Genomic DNA, 22440 nt, shown 5'->3' with positions numbered 1-22440 from the left:
AATTCATGCAAAGAAACGTATTGCCATGATTCACTCATTAAGAATTGCCAAATTCTAGAGCGATAAATAAGGTAGGGAGAAAAATTCATAATTTATTAAACTGTTTTAATATACCAAAATAAGGTTTATTCTCTTAACTTTATTTGTACTTGGGTGTGGTTGGCAAATGCCACTAATTGGATTTGTACTATCTGTCTCCCTGAATAGGTTGATTTAAGCTATTAACCCTGTGGTTGGGGAGGAAAAATGCAAATTATTTTCTCTTTTTTTTGTTGTTGTTAATCCTCACCAGAGGATATATTCCCATTGATTTTTAGAGAGAGGGAAGCATTGATGTGAGAGAGAGATATCCATTGGTTGCCTCCTGCATGGCCCCGACTTGTGGCCGGGGATTGAGCCTGCAAACGAAGTACATGATCTTGACTGACTGGAATCGAACCCAGGACCCTTCGGTCCGCAGGCTGACGCTGTATCCACTGAGCCAAAACGGCCAGGGTCAAACCATAAATGTCTTAACTGTCCTTGGTTTAGGGAAGATAGGATTTACTAGATGATTGCAGATTGCTTGGCATCTAGATTTTCTAGATGGATGCAAACTGCTGTTTAATTATCACAGTTTCCCTATTCTGCTTGTCCTGGCTTACTGGCCTGTGTCATTTATATTACTTCCCTTTAACATTTCTCTCTACAAACCTTCTATAATTTTTATAAACCTTTTTACAACTTTCACAAACTTATCAACTTTCACAAACTTTCTTACAATTTTAACGTACTTTCTTTTTCCTTTATAATGCATATCTATGCCTCATGCCTTCTATTACCAAATCCATACAATTTCTTTCCAACTTAATTATAATTCTTAACGCTTAGAAACCTTAATTCTCCAATGATAACCAAAAAGTAAACAACCAGCATTTCTTAGATTGACATTTATGAACACACTCACTTTCAAGAAACACACCTTTAACAAAGCACATTACATTAACAGTTCCAAATCTACTTTATGGGCTTTCTTTAACAAAAGGTAAAAGCAGGTGAACTTAAAACTTGCTATATTTAGATGTATGTCATTTAACCCAGTAATGCTTCAAAGCTTTTAAGTTACCAAAGACTTTGGAAAATTATGTATAGGCATATGAGGCTGGAGAAAAGGCGGGGCGGGGATGGGGGAGAAGCAGGTACCACAGCCTGTTCTAGGACTGTAGTTTCCAGGCTGCCAGCTACTTGGGTTTAAAACTGCCATGTTTTCCTTAGAGATAACATGCTAAGGTTTCGGTGATAATGAGTTCAGCTTCTGATAGTAGCAAGACTGTTAAGTGAGTGTTTGCAGTTTTACAGTAAAGGAAGTTGTTCTTTGGAAAGGGGGGATGAGAAGGCTCTGAGGTGAGAGCAGTTTTTTAGAGCATTAAAGGGGATGAGAAGGCTGGCCTTGGGATCTAAAGGCTCAGTGTGGGGTCCCTTTCTCACGCATCATAGAGGGGCCTTGCGAGAAGACCAAAGTTGGGAACCCAGAGGAGAAAGTACCCAGTGAGCCCCAGAAAGGAAACTATATCTTGTCTAGAGGAGGGGATAGTCATGGAGGAGATAAGGTGTTTATGGCCTAAGGTAATGGTTCAACTTTGTGGGGTGAGAGTGGAATGAGGTAGGTGAGTGGTTTGGGACAACTGGGCTTTATGAGGGGGATTCATGGTAGCCCTGTTGGGCACTGGGATAGAATGAGAAAAGAGTGGATAAAGCAGGTATTTAGTAAGATGCAGTGTAGAGGTGAGGTGGTTAATGGCTGTGAGACTAATCTGCCAACCCCCATAACCGAGACTGAGGAGAGGACAAGGGTCCCAGTGAATTTGGGGAGGGCAGAATAAGTGGCCCCAGTGTCAATTAAAAAGGAGATCGGCTTACCTGCCACCACAGTCATTATCTGAGGCTCTGTCCTAGTGATATAAGTTTGTGAGGCCCTATCAGGGCCTGGGCAGCTTCAGTCTTTGGTGGCCATTCCCAGGAGATCCAGAGGGCGGCTTTGCTGGACTGGCTGAGGTCTGACCTGGAGAGGCCAGACTGTAGTCTGATCTGCAGTGGCCTTCCCTTCCACACCTTGGGCATTGGCCCGGAGGAGGCTTAGCCCCTCCCTTGGTTGGAGGACCAGCACTTGGTTTGGGGTTGTGAGAGTAGTGGCTAGGAGCTGAAAGGCCTCCTTCTGGCCTCAGTCTTGGCCTGATCTTGCCTTTGTTTTGACTTTAAAGGCCAGGTTACAAGGTCTCTTTGAGGGGTTTGTGGATCTGTGTCTGTTTTTCAAGGTTTGTGGTGTATGTCAGGGGCTGATTGAGATATAAAATGGGTATTCAGAAGAAGGGTTCCTTCTGGGAAGGTGGGGTCTAAGGTGGTAATTTCTGCAAGGCCTCTGTGAGATGGGAGAGGAAGAGAGCTGGGTTTTTGTCAGAACCTTGAGTGATCTTGTTAAGTTTGTCATAGTTGACTGCCTTATGGGCAGCCTTTTTGAGTCTGGCAATGAAACAGGTGATCATGGATACGGAGCCGGCGCCCTGGAGAATTGACCTGATAGTTCCATCTCGGGTCAGTTTAGGTGACGGCGTCAGCACCAACCTGGTTTGCCGCCGTGTCCTGTCTATGGAGGGCATCGGCATAGCCCTGAGCTGCTAGCCAGAGGTGCTCCTCCTCCTCTGGGGTTAGAGAGGACAGGATGACGTAGATGTTGTGCCAGGTCAGGTTATAGGGTGGGGTCAGGTACCCAAATTCCTTATTAAAGGTGGTCAGGTCAGTGGAAAAAGACCCAAGACACCTCTCAATCTGTGCGAGGTTGGACATGGAAAATGTGTACTCAGACAGTACTCAGGCTACCTCTCGGGAGGGTAGGATGGGAGCTGGAGGCTGGGTTGCCTTGGAATGCGTCAGAAGGGGGCTTGGTAAGAAGGCTGAGGAGGTGGACAAAGAGATGGAGTCCGAAGACAGCGGGGCAGTTGGAGGAGGGACATGAGGTGGATTCGGGGGACCCATAGGGGAACAGAAGCAGGTGATGGGAAGGGTCCAAGGGAGGGTTTGAATGACCTGACGGGTCGGAGAAGGAAGGATCAGAAGCCTCAGGGTGGAAAGGTCCAGCAGAAGGGGGCTTTGAGTGGAGAAGTAGGACTTGATAAGTAGAGCAAGTTTGACAGAGAGAAGGATGATTGCGGAGTGTAGGAGATCTCTGACCATTTCCCATTGCGGTGACAGACATTGTCTAAGTCCCAGAGACTTAAAATTGAAAGTTCCATTCTCGGGCCAGTGAGTCACTGTCTAATTTATATTGTGGCCAGGCAGTATTACAGTAGAAGATAAGGTGCTTTGGTGAGACCTCCGTGGAAAGGCCGAGTTTGTTAAGATTACGGAGGAGGCATCCCAGAGAAGTGTTTTTCGGGGGAGAGGGGACAGAAAAACAATTCCCCATGGTGAAATTAGGAAGAGGATGTAAGCCACAAAGGGAGACCCGGGAAGCCAGGAGGGCGTCCCCACCGGCAAGTCAGGCTCCAGAAGAGAGGAAGACAGTCTGATCCGTGTGGCGGGCGTCCCCGAGGTGAGGAAGACTGTGGGACCTTTGCCTGAGATGGAAAACAGCAAATCAGAAATCCAAAGGGTGATCTAATTGTTATTTACCGGAGATGAAATGAGCTGGTGTTGAGTGCAGGGAAGGGGGGATCAGCAGTGGGAAGGAGGGTTCCCCATCCCGCATCCTCCTTGGCTGGTTCGGGAGGGCTATAAGGGAGGGAGGCCTAATCGAGGCTGGCGATCATGTCACCCGAGTAGGATTTGGAGGTAAGACAAGCTTGAGCTGCCGCTGTCTACTGTTCTCTGAGTAGCACACTTGGGGTGACTGAAGCTGGGGCAATGGCTCCCCTTCTCCGTGGAACCCCCTGTGTTTTCCGCACCAAATATTAGGGTCGCTGAAGGAGAAATGCATCAGGCCAAAGTGATAAGGGATTATAAATTTATTAGGTCATCTGGAGACCAGATGGGCTGAGCCCCAAAATGGCGCCAGCACCCAGGGACTGGGAGTCAGAGATTTTAAAGGACTCCAGGCAGGCTTTTTCTGGCTGGATTTTGGGCAAGTCCAGAGGGGAAAGATACTGATCTTAGCAAATGGAATGTGATGTAAGTGAAAGGGAATGTCGGTTGCGAAATGATCTAAAGGTCAGTTTCTGCCCTAGCGGGTTTGGCTCAGTGGATACAGCATCGGCCTGTACACTGAAGGGTTCTGGGTTCAATTCTGGTCAAGGGCAATGCCCAGGTTGCGGGCTCGATCCCTGGTAGGGTGCATGCAGGAGGCAGCCAATCAATGATCCTCTCTCATCATTGATGCTTCTAGCTCTCTCTTCCTCTCCCTCTCTGAAATCAGTAAAGGTCAGTTTCCCAGGGAAGGGGTTATTGATTTGATTATTTGGTCAGACCTAACACTTTGAAAATTGATTTTGCAAAGAATGATTACCTCAGATTTAGAACAAAGGCTGACTTCAGAAGTTTCCATTGTATGGTCTGTTTATATTTGGTCATTTCTCATTGATGATGAGATTTGGTTCATTTTATTACACATTTACTTAGAGAGTTTTGAAGATATCTGCTTTACCATATTACCTCTAGCCAACAAATTGAGTCAGGAATGAGGTTCAGATAGAGGGTTAAGATAATTTATCATATTCTTTACAAGAGCAAATTTAAATGTAATTATTTGTCCCTTCTGGTAGGGGGAATAGGAAGCTTACTTTAGAAGTTGTTCTTGCCAGTGCGGTGACGCACGCCTGTAGTCCAGCTACTCGGGAGGCTGAGGCTGGCAGATCACTTGAGCTGACGAGTTCTGGGCTATAGTGCGCTATGCCCATCGGGTGTCCGTCCTAAGTTCGGCATCAATATGGTGATCTCCCGGGAGTGGGGGACCACCAGGTTGCCTAAGGAGGCGTAAACTGGCCCAGGTTGGAAATGGAGCAGGTCAAAGCTCCAGTGCTGGTGAGCAGTGGGATCGAGCCTGTGAATAGCCACTGCACTCCGGCCTGGGCAACATAGCGAGACCCCTCTCTAAAAAAAAAAAGAGAGAGAGAGAGAGAGAGAGAGAAAGAAAAAAATAAAAGAAGTTGTTCTTTTAAAAAGTTAATAAGTAGTTCAGATACAAATGGTGTGCAGTGAAATGTTTCATTACTACTTCTGTGTCCTAGCCCCATTCCAGAGGCAACCAATTTTAAATTATTATTATTATTTTTTAAATATGTTTTATTGATTTCTTACAGAGAGGAAGGGAGAGAGATAGTCAGAAACATCGATGAGAGAGAAACATCGATCAGCTGCCTCCTGCACCCCCCCCCACTGGGGATGTGCCAGCAACCAAGGTACATGCCCTTGACCAGAATCGAACCTGGGACCTTTCAGTCCGCAGGCCGACGCTCTATCCACTGAGCCAAACCAGTCAGGGCTTAAATTATTTTTAAATACGAAATCCTTAATGTTTTAGACCATTTGCAAGCATCTCTCCATAGGTAAAAATTTATGTTTAAGTTTTCATGTGTGGAAGTTTGGGCATCAACCTTTAGTATTTACTTTGTGTAGAACCTTTTGTTTACATGTATACATGTTTGCACATATTTATAAATTTACATACTCATGTAAATAAAGGGTGGGGCAAAAGTAAGTCTAGAATTGTTAATATGGAAATAATACAATCCTATATAATAAAAGCCTAGGTGGCGTCACTCCCGCACATGATTTCATCACAAGATGGCTGCCCTCACATAGTCACAAGATGGCCACCACATGTTGGCCCCCCCCCCCATGTTGTCACAAGATGGCCGGCAGGGGAGGGCAGTTGTGGGCGAACAGGCCGGAAGGGGAGGGCAGTTGGGGGCAATCGGGCTAGCAGGGGAGTGGTTAGTGGGCGATCAGCCTGGCAGGCAGAATCAGTTAGGGGCAATCAGGCAGGCAGGCAGGTGAGAGGTTAGGAGCCAGCAGTCCCAGATTGTGAGAGGGATGTCCGACTGCCGGTTTAGGTGTGGGATCGGGCCTAAACCAGCAGTCGGACATCTCCCAAGGGGTCCCAGATTGGAGAGGGTGCAGGCTGGGCTGAGGGACACGCCCCCCGCCTCCCCCCCCCCGCATGAATTTTGTGCACTGGGCCTCTAGTAGTTAATAGATAGCAATACAAGAATAAACTGTTTTGTGTACTCACAATTGTAAACCTACTTTTACCACACCCTATATATAATTTGATTCATAAAGTAAAATGTAGTATACACAATTAAGAAAACAAGGAGAAAACACATCATCTGATTACCTTAACAGAATCAATATAATCATTTTAATGTAGAATACTTAATAAGGAATAATGTAGGTTTAAATTTTGGGCATATAGTAATTCTACATATTTTCTCCCTTAACCACAGGAATTTCACATCAAGCATACTGATTCTGTGACTCATTGCTTATGATGGAAATGAATTTCTTAGTAATATTGCTCTTGGAACCAGGAGCAGGGAACTAACCTTTATTGAAGAGAGGAAACTAGAGATTGGAAAAAAAAAGTGAGGAGGTTAAATAAGGGTACATATTTTTATTATTCAACTCTGAAAAAAATAAAGGAATCAAGTTGACAAATCAGATTTTGGGTTCTTAGAACTGACTGTTTCTCTTTTTCTTAGTAAGGAATGGATTGGAGGTGTGTACAGGATAAGCTGCCATTTTGTTATATTTTGAGGTGGGAATTGGAGGATTTTTTTAAAAAGAAAGGAAAAGACCTTTTCCAGTCTTGCATTCAGTTTATGTTGGCACCACAGTGGAGCTTCGGCAACAGGGACCAGAGACTCCAAGTCATAAAATGTAAAGGGATTGAATGCTTGCATGGAAGGACAGAAATGCCTATCTCTCCCTCAAATAAAAATTAATTTCTAAGTCTCTTGGTAGTTTCACAGGGAGGGCAGTCTCCAGAAGTTTCTGGAGAATAATGGATGATAATGGTACATTACCCCGTATTACTGACTTAAGTAAAATGTCAGTAGTAATCTTATTTCTTTTTATCATTTACTAGTGGCCTGGTGCACAAATTTGTGCACATTGAAAGGAAATTAATTAGAAGAAATATTTTAATATCACTCTTTGCCCTTTATAATAGAAGTGTCAACCAAATTCACGATCAACAATGACAGATTGAAACACACCCGTGCGATTGGCGCCAGCAAGAGCTTTATATCTATACTAATAAAAGGGTAATACACTAATTAGACCAGATAGACCGGACGTCTTCCAGACAAAGCCATGGTGGTGAGGCAGAGGTGGTTAGGGGCAATCAGGCTGGCAGGGGAGAATGGTTAGGGGCATTGGGCAGGCAGGCAGAGGCGATTAGGACCGATCAGGCTGGCAGGGGAGAGCAGTTAGGGGCGATCAGGCAGGCAGGTGGAGGCATTTAGGGCAATCAGGCAGGCAGGCAGGTGAGTGGTTAGGAGCCAGCGGTCCCAGATTAGAGAGGGTGCAGGCCAGGCTGAGGGACCCCCCTCTCCCCACCTCCTACCCCTGTTCATGAATTTCGTGCACTGGACCTCTAGTATATAGATAAAGACTTTTCTAGGATCACCTGGAAGAAGTAGTGATGTGCTTTGTAACTCCTCTGGTCTGTGATAGTTTTGTAGGCCTTCCTTGTTTTTGATGCCCTTGCACTTTTTTTTTTTTTTTAAATATATTTTTATTGATTTTTCACAGAGAGGAAGGGAGAGAGACAGAGAGTTAGAAACATCAATGAGAGAGAAACATCGATCAGCTGCCTCCTGCACATCTCCCACTGGGGATGTGCCCGCAACCCAGGTACATGCCCTTGACCGGAATCGAACCTGGGACCTTTCAGTCCGCAGGCCGACGCTCTATCCACTGAGCCAAACCGGTTTTGGCGATGCCCTTGCACTTTTGAGGCCCATTGGTTAAATGTAGAATTCTCCTCAATTAGGGTTTGATGATTTTTCTCATAATTTGTCTTGGTGTTATGGTTTTTGAGAAGAATACCACAGAGGTGAAGTGCCCTTCTCATCACATCATATCAAAGAGTACATGATATGAACATAACATCACTAATGATGTTTACCTCAATCTTTTGGTTAAGGTAGTGTTTGCTAGGTTTCTCTACTGTAGTTACCTTCTCTTTATGTATTCTGCCTTTTAGAAATGAGTCACTAAGTACCATCCTCATTCAAGGTTGGGGGAGGAGATAAACCTATTAGTATTTGGAATTCTGTAAAGAAGATGTATCTCTTTCCTTGTCTTGGAATATTTTAAAGCAAGCCACATATAACATACATTGATACGAACATTTTTATAATTCCTGATAAAAATTACATTTCGGAGGGGTTGTAGCAGTTAACTGTAGAATTAGGAATGTATGATGAAACTTTCATTATACTTTGTTTTGTTTTTAGGTGAAAGTTCACATTTTAATTTGCATGTTTTAGATGACTTACGGTTACCTTTAAAAAAAGTTTCTTAATTAGCTATAGTTCCTCTTTTGGGAATCACTGTTTCCTTGGGCCTTACCTATTTCAAAAAAATGTTATACACTTTCTTGGCTATTTTAACTCTTATGTCTCTGAGACACTTGAGATTTATTTACATTTTGCTTACTAGCCCTTAATTTTTAATCATCTTCATGGTCTTGTCTTTTATTCAAATCTCACTACCATAGCATTCTTAGTCCTATTGTGGTCTTTTAATTTTTTTCTTCCTTCTGTTATATTTAGCTACAGGAAGGAAATTTACTAGTCATTAGTGAAGCAAGAAATAAGCAAGTAGCCGAAACCGGTTTGGCTCAGTGGATAGAGCGTCAGCCTGCGGACTGAAAGGTCCCAGGTTCGATTCCGGTCAAGGGCATGTACCTTGGTTGTGGGCACATCCCCAGTGGGAAGTGTGCAGGAGGCGGCTGGTCGATGTTTCTCTCTCATAGATGTTTCTAATTCTCTATCTCTCTCCTTTCCTCTCTGTAAAAACTCAATAAATATATTAAAAAAAAAAAAAAAAAAAAGAAATAAGCAAGTAAGGCCATCTTAGGCAAAAGTCATGTAATGGCAGTTCCATTACAAATTTCATGTGAGAACTATTGTGGGTTAATCTATCATATGTTTGGATTTTTTGCTTTAAAAAATTCATGACTGATTCTCCCAAGAATTTTGTGTTAAAAGCACTTTTAGCCCAAGCCATTGGGCTCAGTGGATAGAGTGTTGGCCTGCAGACTGAAGTGTTCCGGGTTTGATTCCGGCCAAAGGCATGTATGTACCTTGGTTGCAGGCTCAATCCCCACCCAACCAATTAGATGTGTCTCTCTCACATCGATGTTTCTCTCTGTCTCTCCCCCTCCCTTCCACTCTCTCGAAAAAATCAATGGAAAAATATCCTCTGGTGAGGATTAACAACAATAACAAACAGCACCTTTAAAATACTATTTTGAAATGTTACAAAAATAGCTAATCTGTTTGAAAATTAATTTTATAATTTTGAGATACATGTTTACATTATATTTTGGGAATTTTATTATCCCTAATTATTAATAAAATATACCTTCTTTTAGAAAAGAAATTTAGAATATAATAGCTTCTTAAAAGCATATATCCCAAACCACATATTTCTTCTGTAATACAAGGAACCAAAGTGAACTCTCACACACACAAACATATAAACACTTTCTCCCTAAATCTTTAATGGTTTGGAAGACATTTTTCCCCCCTACATGTAAGTCCTTAACCACTATGGCAACAAAAAATAGCTCCAAAATAAAAGAGCTGAAGTAAATTCAGGGTTTGTCACTATCCTTCAGTTCCTCCTGGAAAAAATCAGTGTGTTAAAACATTATAGAAAATGAAAACACTTTCCAAATAATACGTTATATTATCATTGTTATTTTCACTTGCCCTGTTGGGATTTTAGATGTATTTTTCTGTGGTTTGCAATTGTATTAATTCTTTAGTCTGAGAAGATAGTTAAGTAAAAAGATGTGTGAAAACAGACGCTCATTAATCTGATTTTGGCGCCATCTAAAAGGAAGGCAAGAAAATAACCTATAAAAAGTTCTCAATTTTATTATGATATAACAATGGATTAATATTCAATAGTACAAAGAGCTAAAATCAATAAAACAAAAGGAAATTTACTAGTCATTAGTGAAGCAAGAAATAAGCAAGTAAGGCCATCTTAGGCAAAAGTCATGTAATGGAATGTAAAAGTCATGTAAATGTCAAAAATAAATATAAATACCAATAAACTTGAAAGCTGTACAGTTTTATTAGAATTAGGAAGTAAAGTCAATGAAATACATTTTTTCATCTTGACATCCTGGCAAAAACATTTTTTTAAAAATTGGTTTTAGAGGGTTCGATTCCGGTCAAGGGCATGTACCTGGGTTGCGGGCACATCCCCAGTAGGAGATGTGCAGGAGGCAGCTGATCGATGTTTCTCTCTCATTGATGTTTCTAACTATCTCTCTCCCTTCCTCTCTGTAAAAAATCAATAAAATATTTTTAAAAAAATTGATTTTAGAGAGGTGGAGAGAGACAGAAAGCCTGACTGGAGATCGAACCCGCAACCTTGGCACATGGGGACGACACTCTAACCAGCTGATCTACCCAGCCAGGCCACACATTTTTTTTTTAATATATCCATATATAATTGCACTATTAGTGATAGTAATAGTGATACTGTATGCAATTACTATGCTGTACAATTTGTAATTTGTACTATGTGCTGTTGATAGAATTAAAATCGCTAAAGACTCAATGAACGCCTTTACATCTATACAGATTTAATTTTGTTGTATCCTGTTCTACAGAAATATGGGCACATAAACTTTTTTATAACATTATATTAACAAAAAATTGGAAAGGCCCTAAGTAATCTCTACTAAAGATTTGCTAAAATTGTATGTACATGTTTTGGTGTACTAAAAAGAATGAGAGGTAGAGCTTTATGTATTGAAAGGTCTCTAAAGCTTTTTACGTTAGGAAAAAGCAAGTTGCAGAACATGTGTAATATAATCTCATAAAATCCACCAGGATGATACATGTATATATATAATTCTAAGGGTGTGATTACATATAAAACCACCTGGTATTATTCAGAACAGACTGCTAACTGGGGTGGTACCTTTGGGGAAAGGAAGAAAAGTTGGGGGGAGAGAGGAATGGGAAGGTTGACATTTTTCATTTTACGCTGTGTGCTTTTGGGGATGCCACTGATTCCAAGTGATCTGATGAAGATATACATCACTGATAATGTTGCTATCTTACTATTTCCTACTAGGAGGGTTTGGCCCAGCCGTGGGCAAACTACGGCCCGCAGGCCGGATCCGGCCCGTTTGAAATGAATAAAACTAAAAAAAAAAAAGACCGTACCCTTTTATGTAATGATGTTTACTTTGAATTTATATTAGTTCACACAAACACTCCATCCATGCTTTTGTTCCGGCCCTCCGGTCCAGTTTAAGAACCCATTGTGGCCCTCGAGTCAAAAAGTTTGCCCACCCCTGGTTTGGCCTAATTAAGAACCACTTTTAAGAAGTCTATTTCCCAAGGAATCAATTCTCTATATAAACACGTAGTTCCATGGCATAATTCTAGAAAGCACACTGTAACAAAACTACATTACCTACTTTTTCACCCCTTCCAAAGTTATAAGCAGGCAATTAAATTTGATTCCCCAGTGATGAATGATATAAAGTAAATTAAACCCACGCAGCATGAGCTGAAGTGTTTAAGGTTCTAACAGCAGACAATAACTTAGTTAACAACACTGGAAAATTCCCTCAGCGCATATAGAAACTGGATGACTCGACTGACATATTACAGCTGAACTCTACCAGGAAAGGTTTGTTAGTTGTAGTGGATGGAGAAAATGACCCAGATCTGAGGGATATAGGGAATTGTATTTGTCCTCTCAACATACAGAGTGCACTATTATACTACTTTTCTGGGTTGAGAGTTGTTTAGGAGTGGATGGTTTGAGAGATTTAAATGTATCCACTTATTTTGTGCTTTATGCTGCCTAATAAATCACCTATAAACTGTTGCTTAATTTAGGCCCAGAATCAGATTGGTATCACACATATTAATTATAATGGGAAAATACTGATGCATAAATTAGATACTTGTTATGGAAATTTTCAAAGTAAAATTATGTAGGAATATATATTTATACCTATTACCTAAGTTCAATAATTATCATCTGTGCCCATATTTACTTCACTCCTTCCTCTCCTGGATTTTTTTAATTTTGAATTTTTTTCAGTGCATGTTTCATATTTTTATGACTTAAGCCTTTTGTAACTGATAGTAATAAAGATGGTTGTCTTCAAGGGTCAATCAAGCCCATGCTTTTGGTATTATTTAACGCTAGGGGCCCAGTGCACGAATTTTGTGCACCTTGAAAGGAACTGTGGGCTGCGAGCCTGCGGTGGGCACAGGGGCAGGTCTCGGCCCATGCTTCGCGCCCCCCCCAGCCCCTCTTACCGAAGCCCCTGGTCCCCCATCTGCTGGCAGCCCCGCTCCCGCCGTTGCCACTCCCACATGCTGATGGTGTGGAGTGATTGGGGCTGGCGCCAGCAGCGGACATGAACAGGGCTGGCGCCGTCAGTGGGGACAAATGGTGGCTGCTGCCCCGATTGCCCCTCAGGAGCAAGGGGAGGTGGAGAAGCCCTCAGGGGCGATCGGGGCCAGCAGCCGCTGCTCACTATGCCAAGCGATCAGTACCTTTGCCAGGCTCCGGCAGCAGGTATGAGAGGTGGCTCCAGCACCGGCTGCGGGTGTGAGCGGGGCCAGCGCTGGCAATGGGTGTGAGTGGGACCGTTGCTGGCAGTGGGTGTGAGAGGCGGCTGCCGGCCCCCATCGCCCCTCAGGACCAGGGGGAGGTGGAGAAGCCCTGAGGGGCGATGGGGGCCAGCAGCTACTACTCGCACCCGCTGATGGTGCCAAGTGATCAGGGCCGGCGCTAGGTGCCGGCAGCGGGTGTAAGCAGTGACTTCGGCACCGGCAGTGGGTGCGAGAGGGGCCAGTGCTGGCAGCAGGTGTGAGCGCCAGGTGGAACTGCAGTACGCGGAAGCAAAGAATTTTCAGTAACCACCAGAGGCTTGCCTCGATGACAGCGACCAGCGCTCCGGCTTGGTCTGGCGCCCCCGCTCACCTGCTCCACCATCACGCCACGGCCGACACCCACCATGTTCCACTCTTTGCCACCTGCTGCTGATGCCCACCATGTTCCGCTTGCGCCCCGTGGTGGTCAGTGCACATCATAGCAACTGGTTGTTTGGTTGTTGGGTGCTCGGTCTGTTTGCATATTAGCCTTTTATTATGTAGGATTGTTCTTACATTAGGGATATATGTTGGGGAGGTGAACACTCCTCTGGAATGTGAAAGGCAAAAGCACTGCATTTATTTATTTATTTATTTATTTATTTATTTATTTATTTATTTATTTAAATGTTTTTTATTAATTTTAGAAAGAGAGGAAGGGAGAGGGAGAGAAATACTGATATGAGAGAGAAACATTAGTCAGCTGCCTCCTGTGCGTGAGAGAGAAACATCGATTGTCTGTCTTCTGTACTTACCAACTGAGCCACACAGGCCAGAGCAAAAGCATTGTTTTAGATTACTTTCTGTCCAAGGCCTCTTCTAGGCTGATTTACTGGGATTCTGATTGAGTAACTCAGTTCGGTCTTGCCCTGGATGGAGTAGCTTCTTTTCTCTCTCTCTCTCTCTCTCTCTCTCTTTTTTTTTTTTTTTTAAGGAGTAGCTTCTTAATGTCTCTGGACATCAAGGGATTTAAATGTGGGGTGGGATTGGTTAAGCTTTTTGCTTAGCTGCTGGTGTGCTGAGGTCCTAGCCAAAAGAACTGTTTCCATTCTATTTTTTTTAAAAACAAGTACTATTAAGTGGAAACTCTTAACTGAAAACTGAATAATACTTAAAACAGCTCAAATTTACATGAAGAAAATTCCATAGAAGAGTAACACTATTGAGGAATGCCCTATTTATGAATATTTTTTCTTATTTTACTGAAGAGGCTAATTAAAACTCATGTATACTTTAAAATTCTAGTTGATTTATGTGCTCTTGGCATATATAGACACAGAGAAAGTCAACCTTGGCAAAAGTCAGTAAATATTTATTCATCCCTGTGGCTTACTCAATGAGGGAGGTGTTTACAGACAGACTGATGACTAAGATGGGTTCCTGCCCTTAAACTGTGTGGGTTTAAAATAAATTTTTTTAAATGGGTGATAAAAACACGTCTCCCTTTCTTTATAAAAGTCAGTTTGCTAGTATAGTAATTCCTCACTTAATATCATTGATGGGTTCTTGGAAACTGTGCCTGTCAGCGAAGTGATGTATAAGAAACCAATTTTACCATAGGCTAACATATAAATAAGAGTTAAGTTCCTATGGCATATTTCTGGTCACAGAAACATGACCAAACTGCTATATAAAGACCCAAAACACTTCCAATAGTAAACATTGAAATAAATGTGAGCTATACAGACATTTAAGAAAGATGAATAGCCCTGGCTGGTTTGGCTCAGTGGATAGAGCGTCGGCCTGTGGACTGAAGGGTCTTGGGTTCAATTCTAGTCAAGGGCACATGGCTAGGTCCCCAGTAGGGGGTGTACAGGAGGTAGCCGATCAATGATTCTCTCTCATCATTGATGTTTCTATGATGGATTCTCTTTTCTCTCTCTTCCTCTCTGATATCAATAAAAATAGATTTTTTAAAAAAAGAAAGATGAATAAAAACAAATAAGATAATTTTAGTTTCTAGCCTGCTTATTCCACTTCAGGATGGTGTGTGTCCAGAGCCTCTCTCCACAGCTCAGGGTGCAAGGCTGGAACCCACCCTGGACAGGACACCCTTCCATCTCAGGGACGGACACACACATACATACACTCAGACTGGGAAAATGTAGACACTCCAGTTCACATGACATGCACATCTTTGGGATGTGGGAGGAAACCTATGGAGAGATGGGGAGAAGTTGCAGACTCCAGACAGACAGTGGACCCTGCTGGGGATCAATTTTTTTCTTCTCGTCAACATTATAACAACTGTTAATCGAGGACCTACTGTACTTTCTTAGCATTTCTGTGTTTAGAGGCTCCAGAACTGGATAGGTATTAAGCCCTTTATTTATTTATTTATTTTTAAATGTTTATTGATTTGGGAGAGGGAGAGATAGAAACATCAATGATGAGAGAGAATCATTGATCAGCTGCCTCCTGCACACCCTCAACCGGGGGTTGAGCCCACAACCCGGGCATGTGCCCTTGACCAGATTTGAACCTGGGACCCTTCAGTCCTCAGGCTGACACTCTATCCACTGAGCCAAACCGGCTAGGGCGGTATTAAGCTCTTTAGTATTTTAATTTCATTTTTAAAAATCTTAGTAAAATATCCTTTAATTTTAACTGACATTTTATTGGCCTAGGGAGGCACAGATAGGGAGGAAGGAAGGACCAGTATTTGTAAGTGGACACTTGCTTATATCACACCAGCAGTATGAGCCCCCTTTTCTCCTTATGGACAATTTGAAAAGACAGTTGAGAAACAGGCTTTCAAGGGTAACTTTATGTATAAGGGTGGATTATATTTACTTTCAGGGTTTTCTGTGTTGGATATATATAGTCAGTTCTCTAACATGAAGGCTAATCAATTTTCAAAGAAAGGTGTGGACACAGAGTGGCCTCAGACAGAACTAGGAAGTAGTCAGAATTGATATTTGGTGTTTCCTGCTTCTGGAGGGTTAGGCTATTCAGCTCAGGTTGTCTCTGACGCCACTTACCCTTTCAATCCCACCTCCCCTTACTTCAGAAAACAGATGGGAAGTAGGTTGCCCTGCTTGTTCTACAACTTGATTTCATCTCAGTATTAACTTGGTATTTCCCCAAATCATCACATAGAAATCTGCCTCATACTTTTCAGCAGCTGTAAAGGATGTACTTATACTATCATTTATTTAATCAGAACCACAGGGATGAACACTTAGCATTACCATTAAAATTTTTTCCCTTATTTATTGATTTGAGAGAGAAACTTCTATTTGTTTTTCCACTTTATTTATGCATTTATTGATTCTCGTATGTGCCCTGACCAAGATTTGAACCCATAACCATGGTGTATCGGGATGACATCCTAACTGAGTAAGCTATCTGGCATAGAATTCATAAAATGTTAGTACTAAATTCATAGATATAGGTTATTAATAAATATGAACTAAACAGGACTATTTTGAATTGTACAGTATATGAAATTTTCATAGCTCAAGAGAAAAAGTAATTCTGAATGATAGTCTTACAATATTTTTTCCTTTCTCCTAGATTTAAACAGACAAGTTAAATCAAGCTGGGTAATCATGGCAGAAGGAGGATTCGATCCCTGTGAATGTGTTTGCTCTCATGAGCATGCGATGAGAAGGCTGATCAATCTGGTGAGATGTACAGGACAGTCCTATTCAGAACTGAACTGTACTGCTTCTGCTCTGTTTTTGTGAAAATGTTATGGAAAGATTTTCATCTGATGGTCACTAAAATTATTTCCTAGTTGAAATTCCACTGTGGTTTAAGTTATGGTTAAAATACTTACTAGCAATTATTTTATTAAAGATAAAAACAAATTTATTTATGTTAGTGAAATTCCCCATCACTGTTGAGTAACATTCTGCCTATAGTTATTAACTATATGGAGCTTGTTTACCTGATAAATTGCTGTGAAGTCAGTTTCTGTTAATGATATAGTTCAAATCCTACTCCTTCAGATGGCATGACAATAAAAATCTCTATGTAAAGCATTTAAAAATTCAAATTATTTAACAGAGGCAGATTTCTGACCAACATACTTTGTTTGGATAGTAGTCTATAGACTTCAAAGGAGGTTTGAATTGTGGTGTTTTTAAGATTTCCCTAATATATAAGCTTAAGTATGGGGCTATTTATGCATTATACTTTTTCTGTACAAAAGGAGAAATTTAACCATTATTAACAATAAAGCATATTGTTATGTTATACATTATAACATTTTGTTGTTTTAGAATACTCTTGTACAGAGGTATATTGTCATTGGTCAGTTAAAGACAGGCACCAACATTTGCTCAAATATTTGAATTGTTGGTAGTTAATAAGGTTTTCTGCTGACTCGGTGTCTATATATAGTGATCAGAAGTGTATTTCTTGTAAATAATATTTCTTTTAGAATCAGCATATTCTAAGACATATGATCCTCAAGAATGCATTAGAGGGAAAGCAATAAACTAAGAACTTATAAATTAAATCTTACTCTTGTGGATATAGAAATATAATGGCAATGTCATATCTGTGATAACTTGATATAAAAATAGATGAGTCTGAGGAAAGAATATTTTTAAAAATATTTTCTCCTGTGTATTTATGAAGTTAAAGAGATGATAATTTTTATTTCTAAATTCAAATATAAGGCAAACATTTTTTCTAGTTACTGTGACATTAGGAACAACTTTTAGGTCATCTTTTACTCTTTCAACCCCATAGCTAATGCAGAAACAAATCCTTTAAGCTCAAAACATATCCTTAAAAACATATCCAGAATCCAGCCATTTCTCACACCTTCAGTGCAACATCCTGGTCTAATCTAAATCATCTCTTGCCTGGATTATTGAAATTAGCCTTCTTATAGGTCTCCTCTTGCCATACCTGACTCCCCTCAGGTTCAGTCTCACTACAGCAGCCAAAGTGATCTATTTTTGATAAATGATAAAGGAGTGGGGAAAAGTTGTCCCAAAAGAATGTGATACTCTAAATCTCAGACAAAATATAATTTAAAGCCAAAACAATGAAATGGGACATGGGAATTACTAGTATATTGACCAAAAAAACCCAGTTCATCAAAAAGATATAAACCTTTATGTCCTGAACAACAGAGAATGCAAAAACTACTAGAAAGACAAAAAGAAGTGTTTTAGAAGTATCTGAGAAATGCTAGTGAAAGCCATAGGGATGCCTTTGCAGGTTAGAGAGAGAGAGAGGTGTGCAGGTCAGTATATGTTTGTAAGTACATAGAAGCGGTTCCAAGGGATATACCTCAGACTCCTAACAGTTACATTGGGGAGAGTTTGAAGGAAGTCGGGTACTATTTTAAGTCCATAGAAAGCATCTAATGTAGGTTTTCCTCTTACAAATGAGGAAACTGAGATAAAAGAGGTTAAGTCACTTTTCCCAGGTGTTGGAGTTGACTAGTGGGTGTCAGGGGATGCTCAATCTGACAGCTTAGCTCCAGGCCCTGCCCTGCTTCTTTAGTACCATGCTCTCCTCCACTGCCTGTTGATCTCCTTCAGGCATTTAAAAAGCACTATATTTGAAATCAAGGGTGGGGGGGATGGAGGGACAGCTGTAATACTTTCAACAACAAAGATAAATTTAAAAATAAGTAAATAAGTCCTGGGATGTAAAAAAAGAAAGAAAGAGAAAAGAGAAGAAGAAAAGAGAAAAGAAAAACAGAAAAACCAAAGGGGCAGTGGAAGGATAGGAGAAAGTAGGAGGAGAAAGACTCTTCATTGTATTTTTACTAGAGGCCCAGTGCACGAGTTCGTGCACCAGTGGGTTCCCTTGGACTGGCCTGCGGGATGGGCCAAAACCGGCTCTCCAACATCTCCCAAGGGGTCCTGGATTGCGAGAGGATGCAGGCCAGGCCGTGGGACCTTTTTAATTAATTTAAAAAGAAAACTTTGTAAGCACCTTCAAAGGTATTAAAAGCAGTACAGTTATATACAAAAATTTGTAATTATAGACTTTTTCCACTGGAGAATAAAATTTTTGAATGTACTTTTAGGTGATTTGAAAAGAAAATACTATATTTTACAATGTTTGGCTTTTCAATAATTCTAATAAGATTTTCTTCTCTTCTTTGACCTTCTTTTAATTTCTAAACTGGTAGAATTTTTTCTCATCAGAATGTAAAACATACATAGAAAAATAGAAAAAATGTGTATGTCTCCTAAGGCTCAGTGATACAAATAGCAATTCAGACTCTTCTCTACTGCCTCATCAGTACTTATATACAGAACAAAGAATATAATCTGATTTTCATTCATTGTATTGTCTATCTGCAATATGGACTTTCGAGTAAATGATTGTATCTCTGACTATATTTATGGGAATGTTTTAAAATGATACATTATAAACAGCATTTAAGTTCAAGGTTGATAACACTGCAGTACAAAAAATGCCCAATTTGGGGTGCTGGTGACAAAGCTTTACTTACTCTCTTGGCATGTCTCCTTCCTGTGATTTAATTATATCACTGAGTTACACAAGTGTTAGACTGGTCTTTTTTTTTTTTTTTCCCTAGGCAGTTTTCTACCGCCTCAGTTCAGGGACTTGTTCTGTATCTCGACACAACAGAAACTGATTTGTTGGTATTTTGTGGTATAAATGTGGCATGCACCTCAAAGTTCTTAATGGGGAATGTATCTAGTTATCATGTCTATTTAGTCTTGATTTCCTTGTTCAATATGAGTACCGTTTCTATCTGGATGAGACATAGGTCAAAAGTCCTGTCCTGGGATGTGAGAAAGGGGGGCCTCCACATCTATTCCTGTCTGCTCAAGATCCCAGGACTGTAAAGGTACTTGTTCACTAAAAGGGTGTAAGTGTAAATGTTTATTTGATGTTTGTATGTCTACTTGGGTATAATTTTTTTTATATAATCTTTATTGTTCAGATTATTACATTTGTTCCTCTTTCCCCCCCCCCCCATAACTCCCCTCCACCCAGTTCCCACCTCACCCTCCGCCCTCACTCCCCACCCACTGTCCTCATCCATAGGTGCACGATTTTTGTCCAGTCTCTTCCCACATCCCCCATACCCTTCCCCCCCCCAAGAATAATCAGTCCATTCCCTTTCTATGTCCCTGATTCTATTATAATCAACAGTTCATTCTGTTCATCAGATTATTCATTCACTTGATTCTTAGATTCACTTGTTGATAGATGCATATTTGTTGTTCATAATTAGTATCTTTACCTTTTTCTTCTTCTTCCTCTTCTTAAAGGATACCTTTCAGCATTTCATATAATCCTGGTTTGGTGGTGATGAACTCCTTTAGCTTTTCCTTATCTGTGAAGCTCTTTATCTGACCTTCAATTCTGAATGATAGCTTTTCTGGATAAAGTAATCTTGGTTGTAGGTTCTTGGTATTCATCACTTTGAATATTTCTTGCCACTCCCTTCTGGCCTGCATGGTTTCTGTTGAGAAATCAGCTGACAGTCGTTTGGGTACTCCCTTGTAGGTAACTGAGTTTCTTTCTCTTGCTGCTTTTAAGATTCTCTCTTTGTCTTTTGCTCTTGGCATTTTAATTATGATGTGTCTTGGTGTGGTCTTCTTTGGATTCCTTTTGTTTGGGGTTCTCTGTGCTTCCTGGAGTTGTAAGTCTATTTCTTTCACCAGGTAGGGGAAGTTTTCTATCATTATTTCTTCAAATAGGTTTTCAATATCTTGCTCTCTCTCTTCTTCTGGCTCCCCTATAATTCGGATGTTGGTACACTTGAAGCTGTCCCAGAGGCTCCTTACACTATCTTGGTATTTTTGGATTCTTTTTTCATTTTGCTTTTCCGGTTGGGTGTTTTTTGCTTCTTCGCATTTCAAATCTTTGACTTGATTCTTGCGCTCCTCTGGTCTGCTGTTGGGAGTCTGTATAATATTCTTTATTTCAGTCGGTGTATGCTTAGTTTCTAGTTGGTTCTTTATCATAGCATCGAGGGTCTCATTAGATTTCTTGTAGATCTCATTAAGTTTATCGGCAGCTTCTAGACAGTTCTTGAGAGCCCTTAAAAGTGTGGTTCTGAACTCTATATCCTCCATGGACAGTTTTGTCCTGTTTCTTTGTCTCCGCATTTTTTATGCTTTCGTGGTGCACCCCCTAGTGGTCTTTGTGCACAGTCTTGTTGTAGTTAAGCCTTAATTGTTGTAGTTGATACGGGGGGGATTTGACCTCCAGGCCAACTGGCTGTCTAGACTGGTCTTAATGCAGTAGTATTTTGCTGGGTGCATGTATGTTTCTGTTTGTCTCAGGAATGTTCAAAAACATTAAAAATGGAGGTATTGCCCAGCTGGCATGGCTCAGTGTTTGAGCATCAACCTATAAACCAGAAGGTCATGGTTCAATTCCCGGTCTTGCACATGCCCCAGTTGTGGCCTCAGTCCCTAGTGTGGGGTATGCAGGAGGCAGCTGATCGATGATTCTTTCTCATCATTGATGTTTCTATCTCTCTCTCCCCCTCTCCCTTTCTCTCTGAAATCAATAAAAAAAAATGTTAAAAAAATGGAGGTATTATCTGACATTACAGAGATTTTTCTTAGTCTGATACTCTTCAAATACTGCCTAATAGGACTCAAAGGAGGTAGATATGAATATATAGTAAGTCTGTCTCAATTAAAATTCGATATCTTTGTCATGTTACATATAATTCTGTGTTTTATTACTTGACTTAAGATGGGAATATACATAGTGATAAAAATAAGGATATTTAGTGATATAGAATATGTAGTAAGATGCCAACATAAAACCATAATCTAATTATAAGTTATTCTTTTCTGTTGACTAGTATTTTTTGTCCCCCATCTGAAGTCAGTACTCTTTTTTTAAAAAAAAGAGGTATTTATAATTACTGTATCTAGTTTTGGGGTTTTTATTTTTTAAAAAATTATTTCAGAGAGGAAGAGAGAGAGATAGAAACATCAATGATGAGAGAGAATCATTGATCGGCTGCCTCTTGCACGCCCCACGCTGGGGGTGGAGCCTGCAACCGGGCATGTGCCCTGACAGGGTATTGAACCATGACCCCCTGGTTCATATTCAACCACTGAGCCATGCCAATTGGGCTAGTGTTTGTTTGTTTGTTTTAAAATACTCATATTTCCTTAAACCACACAAACTGCCTGGAGAGGGGCTTTTTTTTTCTTTTCTTTTTTTCCCCTCCCATTTCCATTGAAGCCATTTGTAAACTTATTCTGGCTTCATCCTTTCCTACTCCCTTGCCACCACCTCCTTCTCATGTTTTCCTGACTGGCTGTCTCTTGGTATATAGTTTCTTCTATAATGATAGGTGTTTCAGAAAGAGAGAACAGATGGATTTAGAAATGTGAACTTGAATTATGCTCTGTTTTTCCTATTCTCTGTTGTAATCTAAGATTTGGAATGCAGATAATTTTTTTTGCCTGTTTGTTTTGAGCTCTATTTCAGCTCTAATCTAAATAGTGTAATTTAAACTTCTACATCTTTAATTTACTTAAATTTGTTTCCGTATTGAAGTACTATAAGCATGTGATCTGGGAGATCCTTGGACAGATTCCTCTATATGGCCTGACAGCCCTGTGAATTGTGACTAATGTTTTCTGTACTTAAAGAAGTCATATTAAAGACCTATTGG

The 22440-nt window shown here is 40.7% G+C and overlaps 1 protein-coding gene across 2 annotated transcripts in view; it reads left to right on the top strand.

Annotated features, from left to right (window-relative positions):
- The window catches only part of SMIM14 (small integral membrane protein 14), a 60316-nt gene that overhangs the window by 11925 nt on the left and 25951 nt on the right, over window positions 1-22440 (top strand). Inside the window, exons 2-3 of one of the 2 annotated variants that reach the window (XM_036331618.1) lie at window positions 16359-16468; window positions 19555-19635. In XM_036331618.1, the coding sequence (XP_036187511.1) occupies window positions 16394-16468; window positions 19555-19635 (156 nt within the window). In that variant the 5' untranslated portion in view covers window positions 16359-16393. The remainder of the gene's footprint in view (window positions 1-16358; window positions 16469-19554; window positions 19636-22440) is intronic. The other variant, XM_036331628.1, reaches the window with a different exon arrangement.

The sequence above is a fragment of the Myotis myotis genome, unplaced genomic scaffold, assembly GCF_014108235.1.
Source record: "Myotis myotis isolate mMyoMyo1 unplaced genomic scaffold, mMyoMyo1.p scaffold_m19_p_1, whole genome shotgun sequence".
NCBI lineage: Eukaryota > Metazoa > Chordata > Mammalia > Chiroptera > Vespertilionidae > Myotis > Myotis myotis.
The sequence above is the reverse complement of the archived record's forward strand: the minus strand, read 5'-3'. Positions and strand labels throughout refer to the sequence as shown.